This window comes from Microcaecilia unicolor, chromosome 5 (assembly GCF_901765095.1).
Source record: "Microcaecilia unicolor chromosome 5, aMicUni1.1, whole genome shotgun sequence".
Taxonomy (NCBI): Eukaryota; Metazoa; Chordata; class Amphibia; order Gymnophiona; family Siphonopidae; genus Microcaecilia; species Microcaecilia unicolor.
Genome location: NC_044035.1, coordinates 179,184,391 through 179,211,007, shown reverse-complemented (window position 1 = coordinate 179,211,007; position 26,617 = coordinate 179,184,391). Strand labels below are relative to the sequence as shown.

At 43.8% G+C, this 26,617-nt stretch overlaps 1 protein-coding gene across 1 annotated transcript in view; it reads left to right on the top strand.

The window, feature by feature from the left end:
• GLG1 (golgi glycoprotein 1) overlaps positions 1 to 26,617 on the top strand; it is a 435,835-nt gene that overhangs the window by 147,680 nt on the left and 261,538 nt on the right. The window contains 2 exon segments of the mRNA XM_030203623.1: positions 1,059 to 1,212; positions 14,186 to 14,323. Of these exon segments, the coding sequence (XP_030059483.1) occupies positions 1,059 to 1,212; positions 14,186 to 14,323 (292 nt within the window).

The following is a 26,617-nucleotide window of genomic DNA, read 5'->3' as shown; positions in this document are numbered from 1 at the left end:
CATTATGGTGAAAAGAAAACATGGCAGCACTGTTAGTCTTGTTTATTCTTGAGCAGGACTTAGATGGTGCATCTTTATTTTGATAAAGCCTAAACTTTATTGGTGAGTAAAGAGGCTAGATTTTATTCAGATCTAGCTAAATCAATAAAGAAAATACATTTTTCTCGCAGTATTTGAAATGTTAACTGTTTGTTCCTGATCAAGTCAGTTTTTTTTCTTGATGTTGAACAGCAGAACTAGGTGATAATGGTTGAGAGATCTAGGTGTAATGCCCAGGTTATACATTTGTGTGTGGTGGGGTTTTTTTGTTTTTGTTTTTATTATTGGACTGGTAAGTCTTGTTTGTTTAACAAAAACAGGTGGTTGAGGGGAGCCCTGCAATATAGAAGTAATTAGTCAAATGTTGACTGTTAATTTTTTTTTTTTTTTTTAGCTTTTTATTTGATTTCCAATTTGTTTAAATTGTTTGACAGCTAGTATCTTGGTTAGGATGCTAGATGGTATGGATGGCCCATTTTCCAGAGCTTGTTTGATAGAGTTGAATTTTCTTCCAACAAAGGCAGTAGCATTAATGACTGAACTCCCTGTCTCTTCTCTGGAGGTGGCGGGAAATGGAGGAAGGTGTTCTTTTTTGCTGTATTTTATCTCTGTTAAGCTTGGATCAACTTGAAGCTGAAGAGCTGCAAGCCCATAGATATGTGGAAGTCCCTCAGACATGTTCATCTTTTTCAAAAAGCTGTGGAAAATGCTTAGTGTTGGTGCACATGGGGGCTCACTCTATATGATTTGTTTCTCTGTCATTTGGGAACGCTTATTATGTGTAGTAATTTTACTATTTATATGTAAATAAAATGCTGAAAATCTTGGTGTATAGACTAAAGGTGATGTACGTAAAGTATAATAAAATTACCAAACCAATAAATCTGGATCAGGCCCTTAATGCTCTGATTAGTAGACATCTTTCTCTTATGGGCAATACTATTGATAATTTTAAATTGTCTACAATAATATATATTTTTTGTTATAAAACTTTTATCACATCTTCCGTCTTTCTGCAGGCTGGACCCTGTCCTTTACCGTAAATGCCAGGGAGATGCATCCCGGCTGTGCCATACCCCAGGATGGAATGAAACTAATGAGACGATGCCTGCCGGGGCAATTTTCTCTTGCTTATACAGGCATGCGTACCGCACAGAGGAACAGGGCAGGCGGGTATGTCTTGTAGCTTACATATCATATCACTTTTTTCTGGAAAGAAGGATCTGCAGTTCTGATATGTGGATAATTTGATAGCTCCTGGATGAAGAAAAATAGTTAACAAGGCTCTTAGTTTAGAGCTTTTCAGTGCAGAAAATCATGCATGTGCAGTTGTTCTTAAATTGTCATATAGAGCTTACGGGTCCTGGAGGAAGTTTTTTCAACTGCTTTATCTTTTTCCTCCTTAGAAGCCCCTAGTTATCGTTTTAGAGGTGTCTTCATCTTTCTTCAGTTTCTGTTATCTGCATTGTTGGTGCATCAAGCTGCATTGGTCAATTCCATTTAATATCAAGGAATTTTGTTGATTTGCAATGAGGATTGAGGGGATACTGATGTCGATCATTGAGCAAAGATGAAGTGGCATTGTGTCATCCGTGCACAATGCTGGTAGTATGGGGATCTTAGTAGCAGCCAATTTCCTTTCCAAGCTTAGCGAACTGTTTTAGCCTCAATATGTGGGGGAGTGAAACAGTTTAAAGATCTAGCCACTGACATGCCTCAGATCACCTAGGAAGATGTCAATGTCAGTGTAGTCAGTGCTGGGAACTGAGAAAGTAACATGATCATCAACTTATCCTGCAAGACGAGTTGATGATCATGTCACTTTCCCAGTTCCCTGTGGCATCCAGCAATTTATGGAGGCATGGAATTAATATTGACATCAAAGAACCTTGGCTGGCTAGATGTCGGTAATCAGCACATCAGGAGAGGAAGTTGTATAGGTTTTTGTCTGCTAACCTGCTTATACTCAAACTTCTCAAATAGAGCATTTTTCAAAAACAGTCTGAGCAGTTCTGGGGTTTAGCATATAAAGCAGAAGACTTTTCTCTCAACTAGAGTTGTTGACTGGGCTCCCTTTGGAATTCTTACCGTTGAGAGGAGAAAGTCCTCCCAGAGGGACCTCTCCTTTCTAGTTTTGTAAAGGAAATTAAAGGAAGGGGCTGAAATCATTCCAGACAGACAATCAGCCCAGGTCAGAAAAGTTGGGGTGTCGTAAGTTTCTCAACACCCCTCCATCCCCCAAGAGATGCTTGTCAATGCCCATTTACAAGATCCTTAAGGATGTGTAGATGAGAATGTGGGAAACCTCCCTCCCTCTGCAGCCTGTGAATAGGCAGACAGACTCTCCATGCATAGAGTCTAGAAGGCAGCTGCAGAGAGCAGAGGTAGGTCCAGATGCATGCAGCACTGATATAATGTTTGCTTATTAAAACTTGATATACTGCTTAGGTACACTTTTAAAAACTGCAACCACTTAAAAAAAAATTTGCACATGTAGCTCTAAATACAAGGTAAGGATTCCACATGTTGTAAAAAGATGTATAAAAAGAGAAGAAAACAAATACAACCTAACCATATTTTAGCAAAACACCTGCTTCAGGAGTATGATCTTGCAGAATGTATAATTATAAATCTGAGAATTTCTTTCATTAATTTAACACACATCCCTATAAAAATGCTCAGAATCTTTGTTGTCCCAGCTTGATAAGCTTAATTAGCACCAAAGGATTTCAAAAGCACCAGTTATCAAGCATTTCAGATAAGTGAACACTATGAGCTTATTGTTACTTTAGAAGTTTGAAGAAATGTAGTTATAATTTTGAGTATGGTACAATGATTTAATTTTGAGTCATCAGCTAATTGTTAAGTTCTCCATAGATGTATAATTATATTTGATAGAGGTTTTAAATAAATATTCTCCCTATTTAGTACTTACAGAATTTATAGACATATAACAACCCCACCTTTCTACCTATGAGCCTAAATTTGGCTTCCAGAACCTCCCTCCCACATTTTCCTATGTACCAGGACAAGTGACTCCTCCCCAGCAGTATCTAAGATCCTGTCTAGGTGACTACGTGAGGTCTGCCACCTTCACACCAGGCAGGCAAGTGACCAGGCGATCTTCACGTCCACCAGCCACCAAGCTATCTTCATACCTAATGATTGTATCATCAACTACAACATCTGTCCTAACCCTTCCCGCCTGGGCAGAAGTTCTTGGAGACTTATCCTCGGTTCAAGAGGATAGTGTATCCGCTTGTGGGCAGATCCTGGCTATAGGAGTACTTCCTACTTCACTATGGTGCTGCTTTCCTATGAGATGTCCCTCCTCAAGAGAACGGACCTGTTCTCCGAGAGGTAGGAGCTCTTTGCATTGGGCACACACATATAACCTCTTACTAATTGGGAGGTAATCATACATGTGACACTCAATGCAAAAGACTGGATAGCACCCCTCTTGCTGCTGGACTGCTCTTTCCATCTTAGTATTTTTTGAATTTTTCAATAATTTAAAACTTGCTAAGGTACTAAGGATATGGTATATTATGTGATTTATTTAGTGTTTTCTTCTTAGTAATGAAATGTTATTTAAACTCTGTAAGAAGACTCCTCCCTTGTTATCTTAATTAAAATTGACTGTAAATGAAGAGTTGTGCTGGTGGGGGGGGGGGGGGGGGGGAGGAGGGCGGGTTGGATTGAAGACTAGACTAGGCCCTGCTGTACCTTCTAGAGGCTATTTGTTAATGTTGTAGGTAGGCTATGGAAACTAAGCTGTGCTGAAAAACTAAAGTTAGATCTCTAAACTGGGTTTTTTGTGACTATCAGCTCTATATTCCTTGTTTGAACTGGCTATGCTGTGCTGCAAAACTGAAGTTAAATCTAAAGTTAAAACTCTATATTGGGGTTTCCTATGACTCTAGAATAGTCCCTTAACTGCTAGCCTATGAAACTGTAATAGACGTTAAATGCTATCAAACAAAGAAAACCCTAAATTCCTTAAACTGCCTTTGCTAAATAAGTAACATAGTAGATGACAGAAAAAGACCTGCACGGTCCATCCAGTCTGCCCAACAAGATAAACTCATATGTGCTACTTTTTGTGTATATCATACCTTGATTTGTATCTGCCATTTTCAGGGCACAGACCTTAGAAGTCTGCCCAGCACTAGCCCCGCCTCCCAACCACCTTCCCCGCCTCCCACCACCGGCTCTGCCACCCAATCTCTGCTAAGCTTCTGAGGATCCATGCATTCTGAACAGGATTCCTTTGTTTATCCCACACATGTTTGAATTCCGTTACCTTTTTCATCTTCACCACCTCCCGCGGGAGGGCTTTCCAAGTATCCACCACTCTCTCCGTGAAAAATTTTTTCTTGAGTCTGCCCCCCTTCAATCTCATTTCATGTCCTCTAGTTCTACTGCATTCCCATCTACGGAAAAGGTTCGTTTGCGGATTAATACCTTTCAAATATTTGAATGTCTGTATCATATCACCCCTGTTTCTCCTTTCCTCCAGGGTATACATGTTCAGGTCAGCAAGTCTCTCCTCATATATCTTGTAACACAAATCCCATACCATTCTCGTAGCTTTTCTTTGCACCGCTTAAATTCTTTTTACATCCTTAGCAAGATACGGCCTCCAAAACTGACCACAATACTCCAGGTGGGGCCTCACCAACGACTTATACAGGGGCATTAAAACCTCTTTTCTTCTGCTGGTCACACCTCTGTCTATACAGCCTAGCAACCTTCTAGCTACGTTCACCACCTTGTCACACTGTTTCGTCGCCTTCAGATCCTCAGATACTATCACCCCAAGATTCCTGTCCCCATCCGTACCTATCAGACTCTCACCGCCTAACACATACATCTCCCGTGAATTTCTACTCCCTAAGTGCATCACTTTGCATTTCTTCGCATTGAATTTTAATTGCCAAACCTTAGACCATTCTTCTAGCTTCCGCAGATCCTTTTTCATGTTTTCCACTGCTGGGTGTCCACTCTGTTATAAATCTTAGTATCATCCGCAAAAAGGCAAACTTTACCTTCTAACCCTTCAGCAATGTCACTCACAAATATATTGAACAGAATCGGCCCCAGCACCGATCCCTGAGGCACTCCACTATTCACCTTTCCCTCATCCGAGCGAATTCCATTCACCACCACCTTCTGGCATCTGCCCGTCAACCAGTTCCTAATCCAGTTCACCACTTTGGGTCCTATCTTCAGCCTGTCAAGTTTATTCAAGAGCCTTCTTTGGCGAACCGTGTCAAAAGCTTTGCTGAAATCTAAGTAGATATGTCTATTGAACGTCCCTGATTCAAATCTCCGGTCACCCAGTCAAAGAATTCATTGAGATTCGTTTGGCACGATTTCCCTTTGGTAAAACCATGTTGTCTGGGATCTTGCAACTTATTGGCTTCCAGGAAATTCACTATCCTTTCCTTCAGCATCGCTTCCATTACTTTTCCAATAACTGAAGTGAGGCTTACCGGACTGTAGTTTCCAGCTTCTTCCCTATCACCACTTTTGTGAAGAGGGACTACGTTCTCCAATCCCACGGAACCTCTCCCGTCTCCAAGGATTTATTAAACAAATCTTTAAGAGGACCCGCCAGAACCTCTCTGAGCTCTCTCAATATCCTGGGGTGGATCCCGTCCGGTTCCACGGCTGTCCACCTTTAGATTTTCAAGTTGTTCATACACACTTTCTTCAGTGAACGGTGCTCTATCAACTCCATTCTCATTCGTGCTTTTGCCAGTCAATCGCGGTCCTTCTCCAGGATTTTTTTCTGTGAAAACAGAACAAAAGTATCAATTTAGCAAATTTGCTTTTTCTTCATCATTATCTACATAGCGGTTTGCAGCATCTTTCAGTCTCTCAATTCCCTTTATAGTCTACCTCCTTTCAGTAATATACCTGAAGAAATTTTTGTCACCCGTCCTTACATTTCTAGCCATTTGTTCTTGCGCTTTCGCCAGATGTATCTCTCTTGGCTTCTTTCAGTTTCATCCGGTATTCCTCTCCGTGTTCCTCTTCTTGAGTTTTTCTGTATTTCAGGAATGCCAACTTTTTAGCCTTTGTTTTTTCTTCCACTTGCTTGGAGAACTATATTGGTTTCCTTTTTCTCTTGCTTTTATTACTCTCCTTTCATAAAGGTTTGTGGCCATATTTATAGTTTCTTTCAGCCTGGACCACTGTCCTTCCACTTCTCGTTCGCCCTCCCAGCCCATCAGCTCCTTCCTCAGGTATTCCCTCATTTTACTAAAGTCAGCATGCTTGAAATACAGGACTTTGAGGTTTATTTTTTTTTTGTTACATTTGTACCCCGCGCTTTCCCACTCATGGCAGGCTCAATGCGGCTTACATGGGGCAATGGCGGGTTAAGTGACTTGCCCAGAGTCACAAGGAGCTGCCTGTGCCTGAAGTGGGAATCGAACTCAGTTCCTCAGTTCCCCAGGACCAAAGTCCCCCACCCTAACCACTAGGCCACTCCTCCACTCCAGTTTTGAGTGTCTGCCCTCCACTTCAGCTGTCATATCAAACCAAACTGTTTGACGGTCACTGCTGCCCAGGTGGGCACCCATTCAGACATTTGACACACTATCCCCATTTGTGAGCACCAGATCCAGCGTCGTTCTATCACCATTTGACTGAGCAGAGCACTTTGAAAAGCATCCATGATCTCTCTACTTCTTTCCGATTCCACAGATGGAACCTTCCAATCTACATCCGGCAGATTGAAATCTCCCAGCAACAGCACCTCTGTCTGTCTTTCCCAACTTTTGAATATCTGCGTTCAGATCTTTATCTAGTTCCTCCAATTGTGTCTGAGGTCTGTAGACAGCACCCACGTGGACAAAGGTTCTATCATCTCTTTTTAAGATGATCCATATCGCTTCTTCCTTTCCCCAGAGTGTAGAGCCAACCCTCCCCCACCTGGTTGTAAAGCATAGGTGTGGACTAAGCATCTGCTGGTGAGAGCATTCCTCGAAGTCTCAGTTTCTGCCTGTGGAGTGGGACGCACACAGATAAGACTGAATTCTCGGCCCGCTCGTACCTTACTCTCCATTACCCTGCTCCCCGTGGCCTCAAATATAAGGCCATCTATGGCTCCTGTTTTCCTTATCTCAGCACTCAACTGTGGAACGGGCTGCCTCGTGAAATCAAATTCACTTCAGACCACCCAACCTTTAAGAAGCGTCTCAAGACCTTCCTTTTTGGCAGAGCGTTTACCACGAGTCCTGCAGGAGCCGCAGCCTTTTAGCCCACAGCTCACTCCATGATACCCTATCACACACCCTCTCTTCCTTTCCCTCATCAGTCATCTTTTTCCCTCCTGTGGCCCTTGTCCACTGTACTTTGTTATTGTATTATGGTTTGTTTATTAACTATTGTACGCCACATTGAGCCTGCCCATGGGCGGGAATATTGTGAGATACAAATGTTATAAATAAATAAACAAGACTTAATTCTGACATTATTTCTGTGGTTTTGGGCATTTCTGGTGCATTTCAATACAGCTCTAGAGATAGGTTACAGCAAACACACTCCACAGGTCTTAAGCTTAATATGCTTAATCCACACCTATGCTTTACAACCAGGTGGGGGAGGGTGGGCTCTACACTCTGGGGAAACAGACAAATTTTAAAGCAGTTTTTAAGCCCAATTCTCCGATTTACAGATTTCAAAAGGTTATCAATAGAAATCAAACAAAATAAAACATGGAAAAGAAAATAAGATGATACCTTTTTTATTGGACATAACTTAATACATTTCTTGATTAGCTTTCGAAGGTTGCCCTTCTTCCTCAGATCGGAAATAAGTTATTTCCGATCTGAGGAAGAAGGGCAACCTTCGAAAGCTAATCAAGAAATGTATTAAGTTATGTCCAATAAAAAAGGTATCATCTTATTTTCTTTTCCATATTTTATTTTGTTTGATTTCTATTGATAACCTTAAGAGTGGACTAACACGGCTACCACACTCCTGTACTTCAGATTTCAAAAGGAAATAGCTAATAATCAGATTTAAACTTGTACTTGGATTTAACAGATATCAAATTAGAAATAGGCAATATCAGTTAGTTATGAAATCAAACAGTAACTTGAAATAAAGACATTGAGATAACCTGTTTAAAAGCAATTTCCTAGGAAATAACTTACCAATGAAGATTTTTCCTGATCTGATGGGTTTTTCGCATACTTAAACAGGGATCTTAAAATTATGGTGGAGCAAGACCCGAAGACATGCGTGCTGCATCAGAGAGGGCAGGGTCTTCTCAAAAGGAGAGGTGGTTGGTGAGTGTGTCTGGAGGCCTGGTGTGAAATTGTTAAAGCTTAGAAGAAGGTCCAGCCTCCAAATATGAGTGATTTTCCATCATTATACGTGGAAAGGATACGTGGAATGTATACTCATTAAGTAAATTGACTGGCATTAGGGGAGGTGGGGGGGATGGGAATACATACATTTGATTTAGTGTGGAACTCATGAGTGAAAGGAACACAAGCAAAGCATAAAGTATAATGCTTGGTTGTTGGGTTCTGTAACCGGATACAGTATATTCATTTGAATTGCTCTGGTTCCTGTTTGTGGGCTGGGGGGGGGGGCAGTAATTTGTATTACTGAATGCTTGGAGAGGTATGGAAGGGCCACAGGGAGGGGGAAAAGGTTGGGTTGTTCTAGGGAAGGGAAAGATTGTAGCAGTTGAGGGGTGGGGCAATGTATGGGGGAGTTCTGTAAAAGAGGTTGAAAAGTTTAAGGTAACTCAAAATAGTTGTGTGACTGCAAGCTGTAAATTATGAAAAATGCTCATAAAAATTAATACTGTTTACAGGAAACTTTCAGCTAGTTTTGCTTAGTTAAGTTGGATTGGTTTTAAAGAGGCATTCATATTAATGACATCCTTTTTTTTTTTAATAGCTACACTTAATTCATTATTCTTAGGGCTGTATTTCGATCAATATTTTAATTGATTAATCGTGCGATTGAATGTATTATTATTTCCCCATTGCAGCTCCTTGTGACTCTGGGCAAGTCACTTAGGGCCTCTTGTATTAAGCCATGCTAGCGACTCCTGATGCAGTAATGCGGACAAAGCATATTCACTTTGAGCTCCATCTACATTACCTTGTGGCTTGATAAGAGGTCCTTAACCATTCATTGCCCAGAGTCACAAGGAGCAGTAGTGGGAAAAAAATAAACATACCATTAATTGCGATTACAATTTTTAATTGAAATACTGCCCTAAAAAAATTAAAGAATAAAATGTAACGAAAAGATAAAAAATGCAAAATATAAATTGAAAACTTACAAATTAAAGAATCTAAAACAGTATGCAGAATAGTTATAAACAGCCTTATAGTTTTCACAGTCTACTTCAGAAAAGCAAGCCTTATTCTTATACCTCTAAAATGTGTAATGGAAAGTGGTTAAAAAAATGCACATGAGCAGGCCCTTAAACTCAACTATTGGAGTTAAATATTTAGAGATAATTGTTCTCCGAGGACAAGCAGGCTGCTTGTTCTCACATGTGGGTCGGCATCCACAGCGGCCCCAGGAACAGAGATTTTCCAGCAAAATCTAAAAAAGCTCTGCGACAGCCACCAGGGCACGGGACGGATGCACCGCGCATGCGCGTCCATCTTCCCACCTCAGTTTTTCTTTTTCCGCGGTGGAGAGTGGCTGCGTGTCGGTCTCCTTCAGGTCCCAGGAAAAACTTAGGCGTCCTTCGCGTTCTTTTTACCGCTTTCTTTTTGTTTTACGTTGCCTTTTTTTTCTGTCTTTTTTCCAGTTTTAAAAAAGGAAACTCTCTTTTTCTTAGTTTTTGTCCCCTGTTAAGTTTCCTTTCGTTTCCGTTGCGGCCTTCTTTGGCTGCGCGTCCGCGGTACTCCTTTTTGTGCCCTTCGTTGGCACAATTGAACCGTTTGATTTTGCCGCCGCGATTTTTCTGCTGATGTCATCGAAGCCTCCCAGCGGCTTCAAGAAGTGTGTTCGGTGCCAGCGGTCGATCTCGGGCACTGACCCGCACGCCTGGTGCATCCAGTGCCTTGGGCCCAACCATCGCCCAGACGCCTGCAAGTTGTATCTGGGTTTGAAAAAATGGACACAGGCGTCGAGAAGAGCTCTTCGGGACCGTCTTTTTGGAGCTCCGACTGATTCCTCGACATCGGTACCGAGGTTGGCGGCGTCGATATCGACACCGGGGATGGCATCAACATCAGGAGAGCAGGTAATGGCTGTCTGAACATCACCTTTAGCTGGGAGTAGTGAGCCGTCGAGTGGGTTTCCACCTGTCTCAAAGGCTCCTGCTATGAAGGCCCACCGGGACCGACCGATGTTGGACCCGACCCCAAGGAGGCGTGTGGATTCCACGTTCTTGGTACCGAGGAGTACCGGTGATGTGCTTCGAGCGAAGGCAAAGAAGCATCAGCACCGGTCTCCTTCGAGACACGGTACCGGGAGCTCTAGGGTGTCGACGCCGGGAGAAGCGCTCACCCTCCATACAAGAGGTGTCGGTGCGTCGCTCTTTGGTCAGCCCGGTACCGCCGCCCAGGCCTCCACAGATTCTGACTTTGACTCCTGTACCGGCCCCACAGCCTTCCTCGACAGCGACTCTGGAAGAGAGCATCCGAGCCATTCTTCCAGGCCTTCTGGAGGGGCCGCTCCATCAGTCTACCTCGGTACTGGGGGTGCTTGCGCCCTCGGTACCGTCGATGGAGGCGGCAGCTGGCTCCGTGCCTGTGGTGAGGTCCCCGACGCCGGTACTGCTTGCGGACTTGGCTGCCACCCAGGTTGACTCCGAGTTGGAGGGAGCTTCATCGCCGCCGGCATGGGAGTCAACTTCTCGACATCGCCATAGGGGACATGGTTCCTTGGCGTCGAGATGGGCCTGGTTTCGGACTGCAGTTCTAGAACTCTTGTCCGATACTGAGGAGGATGCCTCCTGGGATGAAGGGGAAGATCCCAGATATTTCTCTTCCGAGGAGTCTTGTGGTCTTCCTTCTGATCCCACTCCTTCACCTGAGGAAGCTTTCTCTGCCGGAGAGTCTCTGCTTCTCATTTGTCCGGGAAATGTCTGTGGGCATTCCCTTCCCTGTAGTAACTGAGGACGAGCCCAGGACTGAGATGCTCGAGGTCCTTGACTATCCTTCACCACCTAAGGAGTCATCCACTGCCCCTCTGCATAATGTCCTTAAGGAGACATTGCTGAGGAATTGGATGAAACCCACCATCCCCAAAAAAGCGGAGTCCCAGTATCGAATCCATGGAGAACCTGAGTTGATGAGGTCGCAGTTACCTCACGACTCTGCAGTTGTGGATTCTGCTCTCAAGAGAGCCAGGAGTCTAGAGATTTCGCCTCTGCGCCCCCGGGGTGAGAAGCTAGGACTTTAGACTCTTTTGGGAGGACGCCTACCAGTCCTCTATGCTCGTGTCCAAAATTCAGTCCTACCAGCTCTACACGAGCATTCACATGCGGAACAATGTTAAGCAACTGGCGGACTTGGTGGACAAGCTCCCTCCGGAGCATGCCAGGCCTTTTCAGGAGGTGGTCAGGCAGCTGAAGGCGTGTCGTAAATTCCTGTCCAGGGGTGCTTATGACACTTTTGATGTTGCATCCAGATCCGCTGCTCAAGGTATAGTAATGCGCAGACTCTCCTGGCTGCGTGCCTTTGACCTGGATAATCGGACCCAGCAGTGGCTTGCTGATGTTCCTTGCCAGGGGGATAATATTTTTGGCGAGAAGGTCGAGCAGGTGGTAGAGCAGCTTCACCAGCGGGAAACTGCCCTTGACAAACTCTCCCATCGGGCGCCTTCAGCATCTATCTCAACAGGTAGACGTTTTTTCAGGGGAAGGAGGAGTGCTCCCTATGATTACAATAGGCGTAGGTACAATCCACCTTCCCTTCTCAGGCTCAGCCCCAGCATGCTCGTTCGCGTCAACCGCGTGCGCCAAGACAGGCCCCTGCAGCTCCCCAGCAAAAGCAAGGGACGGGCTTTTGACTGGCTCCAGTTGAGCATAGCCGCTATAAAAGTACCTGTGCTGGACGATCTGCCGGTCGGGGGGGGGGGGGGAGGTTAAAATTTTTTCACTAAAGGTGGCCTCTCATAACCTCCGATCGGTGGGTTCTTCAAATAGTCTGGTTAGGGTACTCCCTCAATTTGATCTCCAGACCTCCAAATTGTCCACTGGGAGCTCAGTCCTTCAGCTTCCAGCACAGGCAGGTACTTGCAGAGGAACTTTCTGCCCTTCTCAGCGCCAATGTGGTTGAGCCCGGTCCACCAGGGCAAGAAAGACTGAGATTCTATTCCAGGTACTTCCTTGTGCAAAAGAAAACAGGGGGGATGCGTCCCATCCTAGACCTAAGGGCCCTGAACAAATATCTGATCCGAGAAAAGTTCAGGATGGTTTTCCTAGGCACCCTTCTTCCCATGATTCAGAAAAACGATTGGCTATGCTCTCTGGACTTCAAGGATGCTTATACACACATCCCGATACTTCCAGCCCACAGGAAGTATCTTCGATTCCGTCTGGGAACACAGCACTTCCAGTATTGTGTGCTACCCTTTGGTCTTGCGTCTGCGCCCTGGGTTTTTGCAAAATGCCTTGCAGTAGTCGCAGCGTTGATACACAGACTGGCAGTAGATGTGTTCCGTTATCTTGACAATTGGCTGGTGAAGAACACCTCAGAGGCAGGAGCTCTATAGTCCATTCAGGTGACTATTCGACTCTTGGAGCTCCTAGGGTTTGTCATCAATTACCCATAGTCCCACTTTCTTCCAGTTCAAGAACTAGAATTCATAGGAGCTCTGCTGGACTTGCAGACAGTTCGAGCCTATCTTCCCGAGATGAGGACAGACAACCTTCTGTCTCTTGTTTCCATGGCCAGAGCGTCTCAGCAGATTACAGCTTGGCAGATGTTGAGACTGCATATGGCCTCCACAGTTCATGTGACGCCCATGGCACGCCTTCACATGAGATCTGCTCAATGGACCCTAGCTTCCCAGTGGTACCAAGCTGCGGGGAATCTAGAGGATGCGATCCAACTGTCCACTGAATTTCACAATTCCCTTCAGTGGTGGACAATTTGATCCAATTTGACCTTGGGACGTCCCTTCCAAATTCCTCAGCCTCAAAAAGTGCTGACCACGGATGCATCTCTCCTGGGGTGGGGGGCTCATGTAGATGGGCTCCACACTGAGGGAACTTGGTCCCTCCAGGAATCAGGTCTTCAGATCAATCTCCTGGAGTTGCGAGCGATCTGGAACGCTGTAAAGGCTTTCAGGGATCGGCTGTCCAATCAAATTATTCAAATTCAGACAGAGAACCAGATTGCCATGTATTACATCCACAAGCAGGGGGGGCACCGGATCTCGCCCCCTGTTATTGTGGGGATTTTGTACAAAGTACTATAGAGTATTTGCTCAACAGGTTGTGTGGTAGGGGTGGGATTGTTTTATTTATTATTGGGATTTATTAACTGCCTGTATGATTGTATGTCCCCTCAGTCATACCTGTGATTGAATTTGGGTAAATTTATCCTAATTCTTTGGGCAGGCGTCTTTTGGTTACCTCCTTTTTCTTGGGTGACAATAATTGGAAAGAAGAATTTATATATTTTAGGAATTCCTTCACAGCTGTGGACTTTTATGAATTTTTGTTTTGGCTGAGCTGGGAACCTTTTCGTTTATGACTGTTAATCATTTTCTATTTTATTTTTCATTCTATTTTATATCATGGTATTTTCTTGAATTTTGGATTTGTATGTTTTGCTTTTTACAGTTATCCATTTGTAGAAGCTCAGGATTTGTCTTGTAGCTATTTGTATGAATATTTTGGATGTTGAATAAAGTATAGTTTAAGATTTACTTATTTAAGATTTACTTAAATGCTTGATTTGATTATTGTTACCCTGTAATTTTTTATTTCCTAATTCTTTAATAACAGTTACAATTGATAATGTTCACTACATCTAGTATGGGCTGAGGGCTTATCTAGATCTTTTCCAACTTGAATAGTGGCTTGGGAATGAGCTAAATTTGTTTTGGGATTTTATGGTGTTTTGATAGATAGTTTGCGATATTGACAGATATTCTGTGACTTGCTGTATGTTTACCGGTGAGTTTTGCTTCCTTTGTGTAGCTGTCTCGGGAATGCCGGGCAGAAGTGCAGCGCATCCTGCACCAGCGAGCCCTGGATGTGAAACTGGACCCAGGCCTCCAGGACAAGTGCATGACTGATCTGGGGAAATGGTGCACAGAAAAAACTGAGAAGGGACAGGTAACCTTTAATCAAGAGTTTTAAGTCCCCTTTTATGGGCAGATTTTAAATTTTGTGTTTGTGGGTTTTTGAAAATGTTTTCTTCAAAATTTACATTTTATGTTTTTATCAATAAATTTTTATTGGAGAAATATAAAAGCATACAGTTCTCTCCCAATACTCAACAATCCCCACCAACAAATACATCATACTCCACCCCCCACCAATCCCGAAGCCCATCTAATCTGTAGAAAACAATAGGGCCATTATGAGTCCACTCCTCAGTAGTAGGGCCATATCGCCCCTTAAGATGTTCAGTAAGGATGACCAAGTCACAAAGATGAGCCACCCGCTTCAGCTAGTCCAATTCAGTTGGTCCCGTGGTTTGCTTCCAAGATTCTGCAGTCGCCTCCTTAGCTGCAGCCAAACAGTCTCTTAAGTCGAACCTGCCAGTGAAATCCTGCAGCATTACTCAGTCCCAATAAACAGGCTGTAGGAGTCATTGGAAATGGTTTACCCAAAATTTGGATCAGCCCCCAAACCACATATGTCCAGTAATGTTGGATCCGTACACATTCCCACCAATTGTAGAAAAAGGTGCCTGTTGCTTGCAAACAATGCCAACACACATCCATGGTCTTAATAGGAAGCATTGCTTTTAATTTTACTGGAGTGTAATATCAATGTGTAACTACCTTATAAGCTTTTTCTTTAATCAGTACACAAATAGAAGACTTTTGGACTTCTTTGAACACACTCTTCCATTTATTCTGCGTAAGCTCCATTCCCAAGTCCTGCTCCAACTGGTCCATAAACCCAAATCTTTGAAAGGACCAACCCTGAAAACATTTGTATAGTAGTGAAAGAGGTTGATGCCAATTAGCCAAGGCCCTCCACAGATTTTCAAAATGTTCAGTGTCATCTGGATCAGAGTGAAGCCAATCCTGTTCCGTCATGTAATGTTTAACTTGTAAACAGGAAAACACATCACCATCAGACAATCCATATGTTTTTTTAATTCTGCAAAAGGTATGAACTCACCCACATCCAGCGGTCGATGAAAACACTTCACTTTCCCGTCCCGCTTAAAAACCAGGCTCGAATCTAATCAAAGCTAAAGATGAGCTCCTATTCCCAATCCCCAATCTTCTCTTTACCCTTCTCCATAATCCCAGAAAATGCCTCATAAAAGGATTTAATAATTTTCTTCATATAATCTAAGGGAATCTGGGTCAAATAATGCAAGGGAACTGTAGAATTAAAATGCTCCTGGACTACCCCTCCTTTGTATGGGGATCCCTCCCAATCCCAAATTTGCCTAAGTTGTCCCACCCAGTAGTATTATAAAATATTTGGGACTGCCCTACCACCCCACAACTGCTCATGCCATAAAACCTACTTGGCTGGTTTGGGGGACCATTCCCCCCCCCCCGCCCCATGTAACCCTAGAAAACTCTCCTTGTAACGTCCTCAACACCCCCTCTGGTACCACTACTGACAGCGTTTGGAACAAAAACAGCAAGTGTGGAAGTGCATTCATTTTCAACGCTGCAGTCCTCCCCCACCATGACAGCCAAGTAGACTACCATTTATCTAAATCCCCAAGATTATGAAGTAGAGGATGGTAATTAAGGGAATAGAGTTGTGAAAGGTCCTAAGGAACCTGAATCCCTAGATATCGAATGAGTGAGTGCCTATTTAAAAGGAAAATTAGCCCGTATAAGAGCTGCTTCCCCAGTGTCTAACGTAATCCGAAAAATCTCGGTTTTATCTAAATTTAACTGCCACATTTCCAAATCCCTTCAATTCTCTCACCTTCAATTCACTCAGTATAACTGGTACAGAGAGATTTGGTCTGCTAACGTACATCAAAATATCAGCAAATAAAACCTAATTTATGTGGAGTCTTCTCACCTAGCTGGAAACCACAAATATGTGGATTAGTTTTAATCTGCTGTGCCAGAGGCTCAGTTGATAGAGTAAATAATAAGGGCAAGAGTGGGCACCCCTGCCTAGTGCTGCGAGCGATGTCAAACTGGTCCGAATAGCCCCCATTCACCCGTATCCACACTGTAGTTTTAAAATGAAAACTGTAAATCCACTGACAAAAATTTTCACCCAATCCCACCTTAGTTAGAACCTTCCATAAAAATTGCCACTGAACCTGATCGAATGCCTTCTCTGTATCTAGAGATAAAAGCAATAGTTTCGATCGGGTTCACTGTGCCTCCTATCCTATATTAAGAGTACTGTGAATATTATCACTCACCTGTCATTGAGGAACAGGACCCGCCTGATCCTGATAGATCAAAGTGGGTAACACCACAGCTAAACAGTTTGCTAAAACTTTGGCCAGAAGTTAAACATCTAAAGAGATCAGTCTATATGAACCACAAATCACTGGATCTTTCCCCGGCTTTAAGATACTGTTATGCCGCTTCCTGCATGCTTGGTGGCGAAACATCACCCTGCAGCAATCCATTACCCACTTGTGGCAAAATGGTGAATTTTCCATCATATGAAATTTTTATTTTTAAAGCAATTACAAAGAAATGACTGTTCCCTCTTTAGTTTAAACCGGAGAAGAAGTAACCTGCAGTGATGTGGCCAGCTACTTTTAAAAGATGTTGTTCCGGGCTTTGATGGGCCCAGGAGCTCAAATTCAATCTGGAAATACTAGATTTTTCTCCGTTCTCAGGTTGGAAGTAGAGGGAGAAAGACCTCTTTACTGAGACCCTGTGAGCAGTTATATTCTATAACCTATGAGCAGCTGTAATATTTCCTGTACTATCCAGGTAGTGATGGAATGTTTAGATAGTTTTATAAATGTCCATATTAAGCTACCTGTTATTGTTTGCTGATTGTAACTTTTCTGTTTCAATGTTCTAATTTTTCATGACAATAAACCTTCTTTAGTTTATTGCCTCTGCTTGTCTGGACTGACTAAGAACCCTGGTAGTTTGTGTTTTTGGGTCTGTGGGTGCTTTCTAGGAACTGTGGGACCACTGGGAGTGTGGCCCCAGTGTCCTAGAAATCACCAGGGACTACCTTGAGAGCGAGAGACTCGCCCAGAGGCGGTTGGAACCCAGTCAGTGGGAGGAGGGTGCTAATGTAGAGCACATGCCCAGGTGCAGGCAGACCTGAGCTGTGCTGTGGATAGACCCTGTAAGTGGCTGCAGGGTTAGCCCCAGGCTGGGGCTAGGCGTTTCATGACATGTCCTTTTTTGGTGGCATCATAATGGGATTGTCAGGCCCAGTGTGTGGCATGAGGGTCACCGTCCACTGAGTGGTTCAGCTTTTTTAAATCTGTAAGCTCCAGACCCAGAGCACAGTGAACGAGTGCAGCAGTAACTTGGTCCTTTTCCTGTTCAGTCTTTTTTTGCTAGTGTTAGGAGATTAGCAGTATGCTGGTGATGACTGGTAGCAGCCGTCAGAAACTGGCTATGCCTGACCTAACACAAGAGCGACCGGATGACCTCAGCAGGGAGCAGCTGCATTACCAGCCTGTACAGAGTTCTCCTGAGGGGAGACCAGACTCCCTGTGGGCAGAGGCCCAGGAGTTCATAGGGCTGGATGCCACACCAGCTGAGATCCAGCAGATCTACATGGTAGAATGACAGCAGTTATACTAACAGCGGTGAAAGGAGCAGGAGCTGCGGCGTGAAGAGCGTGAGTGGGAATTCCAACTACAGAAAATGAAGTTGGAGTTGGAAATTGCTCGTATCCAAAATTCCAGCCCAACCCCTGTGACAAGGCTCAAGGCAGGATCCACAGCCTGGATCAGGCCCAACTTGTTTGCGCAGTTCGATGATACCTGAGGTGACACTGATGGATATCTAACTGCTTTTGAAAAAATTTGCCGCCTCAATGAGATTCCCAAGAAAGACACTGGGTGCACTATCTGGGAGGAAAGCTTACTGGTAGAGCACTTGAGGCATTCCAAGAACTGTCCATGGAGACATGTGCCCAGTTTGAGGAGGTGCGTAAAGCTTTATTGAACCATTATGCCATTACCCCCTGAGACCTATAGGCTAAAGTTGCGGATTTTGCAAAAGGGGACTGATGATGCTTACAGCGAATTTGTGATTCAGCTAAGATAACCAGCATCTGAATTAATGGGGGGTTATTTATACACATCGGCGGTGGCTCAGTAGAGCTGAGGTTAAGACCTTGGATGACTGCCAAGACCTGATGGTCCTCAAGCAGTTTCTTCAGCGTTGTCGTCCAGAGGTGAGGGAACATGTTCAAGATCACCAGCCCCATACTCCAGAGAAGCAGCTGAGTTGGCTGACATCTTTATGGCTAACCATCACTGGTTGACAAAGAGAAGCCGTCCTTATCCACAGCAGCCAGGATCTAAGGACAGTCAGGGCCCAAAGCCAAATATTCCTGCAATTTCAGAGACTGTCAGCAAACCCTCTAGTGTTCTCCAAAAACCTAAAGACTTTAGGCATGAATGTCCTTGTTACTAGTGTGGGCGTATAGGACATTTCAAAGCGGATTGCCCAGATAATCCCAAACCTGCATTAAAGAACCTTTAAGTTCCTGCACCAAATTTGGAGGCTTACTTGGGTGACTCCATTTCCATGAAGCAGGCTTATGTAGTTGCCGCAGAACAGAAAGCTACTGGCCATTCATCATGCAAGGAAGCAAATGGATTTCCTCAACACTACAGCTCTCCAGTAACTGTGAATCAGATGCAAGTGGCTAGGCTTGTGGGCACTTGCTTTAGCATGACTTTGTTACAACCAGAGCTAGGGCCGGAAGATGCTGATCTACCAGGGCGCTCTGCGGAGGTAGTGTTAGCTAATGGATCCAGAGAGACTGTATCTCTAGTATTTCTGGATTGGGGTACCAAGCCTGGATACAGAGAAGTAGGAATAATGAAAAACATGCCGGTTTATAATTGATCCATATTCAGTTACCTGTTGTTCTTTGCTGATTGCACCTTTTCTGTTTTACTGTTCTCCGAGGACAAGCAGGCTGCTTGTTCTCATTGATGGGTGACGTCCATGGCAGCCCCTCCAATCGTAAAACTTTACTAGCAAAGGCCTTTGCTAGTCCTCGCGCGCCGATGCGCACCGTGCATGCGCGGCCGTCTTCCCGCCCGAACCGGCTCGTGTTCGTCAGTCTTCTTTTGTCCGCGCTCGGGACAGTCGTGTTTTGCGCCGTTTCACGCCCCTCAAAGTTGACCCTCGCGCGTCTTCGCGATTTTCGCTGGGGGGGGGGGGGAAAAGGACCTTTACGGTCTTTACCCCTTTCCCGTGCTTCCAGCTTTTGCCCCGCTTAAGTTTCCTTTCGCTTTCGAGTTAGGCCTTTTTTGAGGCCTCGGTTCGGGTTTTTTCTCTCCCTATTTTTGGTGCCTATATCGCCATTACGAATTTTGATTTCGCCGGCGTGATTTTTCCACCCATGTCATCGAAGTCTCCCAGCGGCTTCAAGAAGTGCACCCAGTGCGCCCGGGTAATCTCGCTCACTGATAGGCACACGTCGTGTCTTCAGTGTCTGGGGGCTGGGTACCGCCCGCAGGCCTGTAGTCTTTGCGCCCTTTTACAGAAGAGGACTCAGGTAGCGAGATTGGCCCAGTGGAACGTGTTGTTCTCGGGCTCTTCGTCGACAACAGCACCGGGGGCATCGAGTGCATCGACGTCGACAGCATCAAGACCTTCGACCTCGGCATCGACTGCATCGAGGCATCGACCCTCTGCATCATCAGTAACGAGACATTGAAAGGCTGGGTTGGCGTCGGTGGTACCGGGACCTCCACTAGTGCTGATGTCGTCGGACAGTGGTGCTTCGACTGGAGTGCAGGTGAGGGCTGTCCATTCCCCTGCTGGTGGCGGTGAGCCTTCGGGTGGGTCTCCCCCTACCCTGAGGGCTCCTGCGGTACAGCCCCCCCGAGACCGACCTTCTTCGGCCTCGGCCCCGAGGAAGCGATGGCTGGATTCTACGTCGTCCTCGTCGGTACCGGGAAGTTCCGGTGACATGCTTCGTTTGAAAAAGTCAAAGAAGCATCGACACCGGTCTCCTTCCCGCATCGGTACCGAGAGCTCTGGGTCGCCGAGGGAGCCGGCACCCAGTAGGCATCGGCACCGGGAGGACTGCTCACCCTCTGTTCAGGAGGTGTCGATGCGCTCCACCTTGGACAGCCCGGAACAGCCTCCACGCCCGGAACAGACTCTGACCTCGACTCCTGCATCGGCTTCCATGTCATTCTCCACAGCCGCTCTGCACGAGAGTCTCCGGGCCGTTCTCCCAGAGATCCTGGGAGAGCTGTTGTGCCCTTCCCCTCCGGTACCGGGGGTGCTTGCGCCTCTGGTACCATCGAGTGAAGCGCCGGCTGGCCCCTTGCCCGGGGTGAGGTCTCCGACATCGGTGCCGCTTGCGGTACCGACTGCGGTCGCCTCCCAGGAAGGCTCCCCGACGACGTCGGCGGAGGGAGCTTCGCCGGTGCTGGCGAGGTAGTCTACCTCTCGACGCTCCCACCGTGGCCGTGTTTCCACGGAGTCGAGCCGGGCACGGCTTCAGACACAGGTTCATGAACTTGTGTCTGATACCGATGGTGAGGCCTCGTGGGAGGAGGAGGAGGAGGACATCAGATATTTCTCTGACGAGGAGTCTGATGGCCTTCCTTCTGATCCCACTCCCTCCCCTGAAAGGCAGCTTTCTCCTCCCGAGAGTCTGTCTTTTGCGGCCTTTGTCCGGGAGATGTCTACGGCCATCCCCTTCCCAGTGGTTGTGGAGGATGAGCCCAGGGCTGAAATGTTTGAGCTCTTGGACTATCCTTCTCCACCTAAGGAAGCGTCCACAGTACCCATGCATCATGTCCTAAAAAGACATTGCTGGCGAACTGGACCAAGCCTCTAAGTAATCCCCACATTCCCAAGAAGATCGAGTCCCAGTACCGGATCCATGGGGACCCAGAGCTGATGCGCACTCAGTTGCCTCACGACTCTGGTGTGGTGGATCTGGCCCTAAAGAAGGCTAAGAGTTCTAGGGAGCATGCTTCGGCGCCCCCGGGCAAAGACTCTAGAACCTTAGACTCCTTTGGGAGGAAGGCCTACCATTCTTCTATGCTCGTGGCCAAAATCCAGTCTTACCAGCTCTACACGAGCATACATATGCGGAACAATGTGCGGCAGTTGGCGGGCTTGGTGGACAAGCTCCCTCCTGAGGAAGCCAAGCCATTTCAGGAGGTGGTCAGGCAGCTGAAGGCGTGCAGAAAATTCCTGGCCAGAGGGGTATATGATACCTTTGATGTTGCGTCCAGGGCCGCTGCTCAAGGTGTGGTGATGCGCAGACTCTCATGGCTGCATGCCTCTGACCTGGAGAATAGGATCCAGCAGCGTATTGCGGACTCCCCTTGCCGAGCGGACAATATTTTTGGAGAGAAAATCGAACAGGTGGTAGAGCAGCTCCACCAGCGGGATACCGCTTTCGACAAGTTCTCCCGCCGGCAGCCTTCAGCATCTACCTCCTCAGGTAGACGTTTTTACGGGGGAAGGAAGACTGTTCCCTACTCTTCTGGTAAGCGTAGGTACAATCCTCCTTCTCGACAGCCTGCGGCCCAGGCTAAGCCCCAGCGCGCTCGCTCTCGTCAGCAGCGTGCGCCTCAGCAAGGCCCCACGGCTCCCCAGCAAAAGCAGGGGGCGAGCTTTTGACTGGCTCCAGCAGAGCATAGCCGACATCAACGTGTCAGTGGTGGGCGATCTCCCGGTTGGGGGGAGGTTGAAATTTTTTCACCAAAGGTGGCCTCTTATAACCTCCGAACTTTGGGTTCTTCAAATAGTTCGGCAAGGATACACCCACAATTTGGCCTCCAAACCTCCAAATTGCCCACCGGGAGCTCAATCTTACAGCTTCCAGCACAAGCAGGTACTTGCAGAGGAACTCTCCGCCCTTCTCAGCGCCAATGCGGTCGAGCCCGTGCCATCCGGGCAAGAAGGGCTGGGATTCTATTCCAGGTACTTCCTTGTGGAAAAGAAAACAGGGGGGATGCGTTCCATCCTAGACCTAAGGGCCCTGAACAAATATCTGGTCAAGGAAAAGTTCAGGATGCTTTCCCTGGGCACCCTCCTCCCCATGATTCAAGAAAACAACTGGCTATGCTCTCTGGACTTGAAGGACGCTTACACGCACATCCCGATACTGCCAGCTCACAGGCAGTATCTGCGATTTCAGTTGGGCACACGTCACTTCCAGTACTGTGTGCTACCCTTTGGGCTCGCCTCTGCGCCCAGAGTGTTCATGAAGTGCTTGGCTGTAGTAGCAGCGGCGCTTCGCAGGCTGGGAGTACACGTGTTCCCCTATCTCGACGATTGGCTGGTGAAGAACACATCCGAGGCAGGAGCTCTACAGTCCATGCAGATGACTATTCACCTCCTGGAGCTACTGGGGTTTGTGATAAATTATCCAAAGTGAGGAAAAATCCACCAGAAGATGGAAAACTCAAGCACCCCACGGTAAAAACAGTGATCAAAAAGTGGGAGTACGACCAAGGAGACCAGACACTGGAAGACGTTCTTAAATAAAAAACTTTATTAAAGATTTGAAGACTCGACACGTCGTGTTTCGGCTGTCAGGCCTGCATCAGGAGTCTATAAAAAGTACATTTATATATGATATGTGTGATAAAAGGACAACAAAAATATTAATAATAAATAAAATAAAACACATATAATGCATATAATAAAACTAATTATAAAAAAATTAATTATAAAAAAAATTATAAAAAAAATTATAAAAAAAATTATAAAAAAAATATATATGCTGTGTATGAATTTATAAAATAATAATGCAATACACAAACGTCATATATAAATATATATAAATAAAGATCATTAAATAATTCAAAATGTATATGTACATATAAATTTAAACAATAAATATGAAATGATAAAAGTTACACATACATATAAAAAATAGTTATGTATACTTACATGTGCTGTATTAAGATAACATACATTTAAAGAATATGATAATATTGATCAGAAGTTTAAATTGAACTAAATGATTTAAAGAAATTGTGAAAAAAGAACTATGAGGAAAACATAGAGAACCTTATTGTTTTTCATGATACATAACCGCATTACTTGTAAAAAAATTATATGGAGAAAATAGCAAATTTGAATGATTGGGAAAGATCACAAAAATATAAATTAGAGAAGTACTTACTCAAAAAATAATATTGTATTTATTGAAAGGACTAACCTGCTGTGCAGAGTGCTGCAGAGTAATGACGATGAAAATGCTCTGGAAATCTTACAGCAGTCTGTCGAATGATATGTAGAAAACCAAATAAAAGGCTTACTCATTGAAAAAAAGAAAGAGAGAAAAAAAAGAAAGAGAGAAAAATGGAAAATAGTATATGGTGTATTGAAAAACACTAACCTCTTACACGGAGAGTTGCTATAGAATGATAAGATTAATTCTTCAAAAAAATGGCGTGGTAGTCTGATTGTAAATAGACAAATAAAAGAATGATGTCACAGAAGAAAAAACAGAAGTAACAATGCAACGTTTAGACAACAAGGGAAAACATGAAGCATAAGTGGTGGTATGGTCTGATAGGAACTATGATTATACATGCAAATAAATATATATGAAAAAAGCACGCATGAGAGTGAATTAAGGATAGAAGGACAGAATGTTATGTATAGTCTTTACATGGGAAAATGCATTAAAATGCGCAAATAGGCATAAAAAACAGAAACGAAGATATAGGAGGAAGTTCATATAAATAATGCTACTCACCTTGAAAAAGACTGTTCTGAAAAAATTCGTCATGAGCGCTGCTCGCACTGTTAGTAGTATAAATGAAAAAATGTATTGGTGGGGAGCAGGGCTTTAAACAAAAAAAGGCGCCAAAAAAACTTACGTACAAACGCTAAACCGGAAATAGTATCTCAGGAAGAATATTGAATTGCTAGTGCAACGTACGTTCCGCAAATAATACAGGCGAAAAAAAAAAAAAAAAAAAAAAAAAAGGGATTTCGAAAGAGATGTGTTAAAAAACGGAACAGGCGCTAAAGAAAAGAAAGAAAAAAATATATTAGAAAAAATCGCTAAACCGGAAGTGACGTTCCGGGATATAATGAAACTTTGCATTAATGGTAATAGAATGAAACAGTTTTTATCAATAAAATAAATAAAATGAAAAACATAAAGTTAAAGATAACATGCACTTGAAAAGAATAAATATAAGAGAAGAGATGACGATGTGCCAATCCTGAGAGACAAGACAGACATTATGTAAAATAAATGACGGTTAATGCTATCTGGGGAAACAGAAACTGGACAAGAGATATAATGAAAAAATCTGTGGGTGAAAAGAATTAGAAAGTGAAAATAAATATAAAGACAAAATTTATTAGTACTTGGGTATTATGTCAGTTGTGTATGATAAAAAATAGAATGAAATATATCTACATAAGAATACATTTAGACAATTATGGTGCAAGAATACATAAATGCAAAACAAAAGATATAACAAATGACATAAATGTTAATGTAAATAAATTAAACAAGAGTATGATTTGAAAAAAGGAAAAGAAGATGGTTAGTACTGAATTGTGAAAAATGTATATCAATGGAAATAATGACGGTTGGTTGCAATTGTATGTTTTAAAAAATTGGATTATATTTACATTATAAGAGGTAATGGTATCACATATACTTAAAAATTATATATATAAATATTATATACACAAAAAAGGAACAATTGATGGAGGGTAATTATACTAATTCTCTTCAAGTGTTTTTTAAAAAAAGTTATTCATAAAAAAGACCGATAATCGATCTCGTTGTTTAGTCCATCAGGTGTTAAGGTATTAAGGTCAAAAATTAATTTCTGTTCCTCCTGCAACAGTTGTTTATCCAAATCTCCTCCTCTCCATTTCTTCACAAAAGTTTTAAAAACAAAGTATTTTAAATCTGAGATGGAATGATTTGCTGAGTACCAATGTTCAACCAGGGGAGCGGATTCAATCTTTCGTTTAATGCAGCTTCTGTGTTCAATAATACGGGTTTTAACTGCTCTGAGAGTTTTACCCACGTATATCATTGGACATGGACACACAATAATATAAATGACGGATGAAGTAGTGCAATCTGACGTATGATTAAGTTTGTATGATTTCCTAGTTTTTGGATGGATGAAGTTGATAGTTTCAATGCAGTGAGTGCATACACTGCAATGTCCACATTTTTGATGTCCAAGTGGTGCTGTAAATGTAGTGATATCCGGTAATGTAGAGGGCACGAAATGCTCCTTTAAGTTCTTATTCCTGGAATAAGCAACAACCAATTGTTTATTCTGAAAACATTCTAGACCTTCTAGGATGTGCCAGTGTTTCCTAATAGAGCGTGAAATATGTTTAGCTAAAAAAGAATATTTCAATGTGCAGACAATATCTGGTGTTTTCTTTCTTGTAGATGGTTGTAATAATTCTGAGCGATCTTTTTCAATAGCTTTGTTGAGTCCATTATTGATATGTTGTGGTGGATAGCCTCTTGCTGAGAATCTATCTTTCAAAATTCTTGCTTGGTAATGAAAATCATCAAAGTCTGAACAGAGGCGTCGAAGACGAAGGAATTGACTCAAAGGCAAGTTGCTTTTCAAGCTAGGATTATGATAACTTGAATAATGCAAAAACATGTTGCGGTCTGTAGGTTTTCTATATATATTTGTTTTGAAGAAATAATCGGTTTTGGTAATTGAAATGTCAAGAAAATGGATATTATTATTGTCATATTCTAAAGTAAATCTAAGATTGGGATCTTGACTATTCAACCATTGATGGAATGTGAGGAGAGTTTCCTCATTACCTTGCCAAAGGATAAAAACGTCATCTATATAGCGCCGGTAAATTTTGATGTACTTTGCAAAGGGATGATTAGTGAGGAATTTTTCTTCAAAGTTACCGACGTATAAATTGGCTAGATCAGGTGCCATACTGGAACCCATCGCGGTACCTTTAATCTGCTGATAGTATGTGTTTTTAAAACAAAAATAATTTTTAGTAAGTGCTATCGTTGCGCAGGTCAAAATCAGATGGTTAGGTATTCTTCGATGGGTAGTCCTTTTTTGTAAAATTTCTTCAATTATGCTTAATGCTTCAAGTTGAGGAATGTTCGTGTATAGTGACTCGATATCCATGGTTACCAAAATTGTATCTATTATAGGGCCATCATATTGTTCAAGAATGTTAATCATGTGAGTTGTATCTTGCACATAAGATGGAATGGTAGGAACATAAGGTCGTAAAAAGAAATCGACAAAAATAGATAAAGGTTCTAGAATAGATCCATTACCAG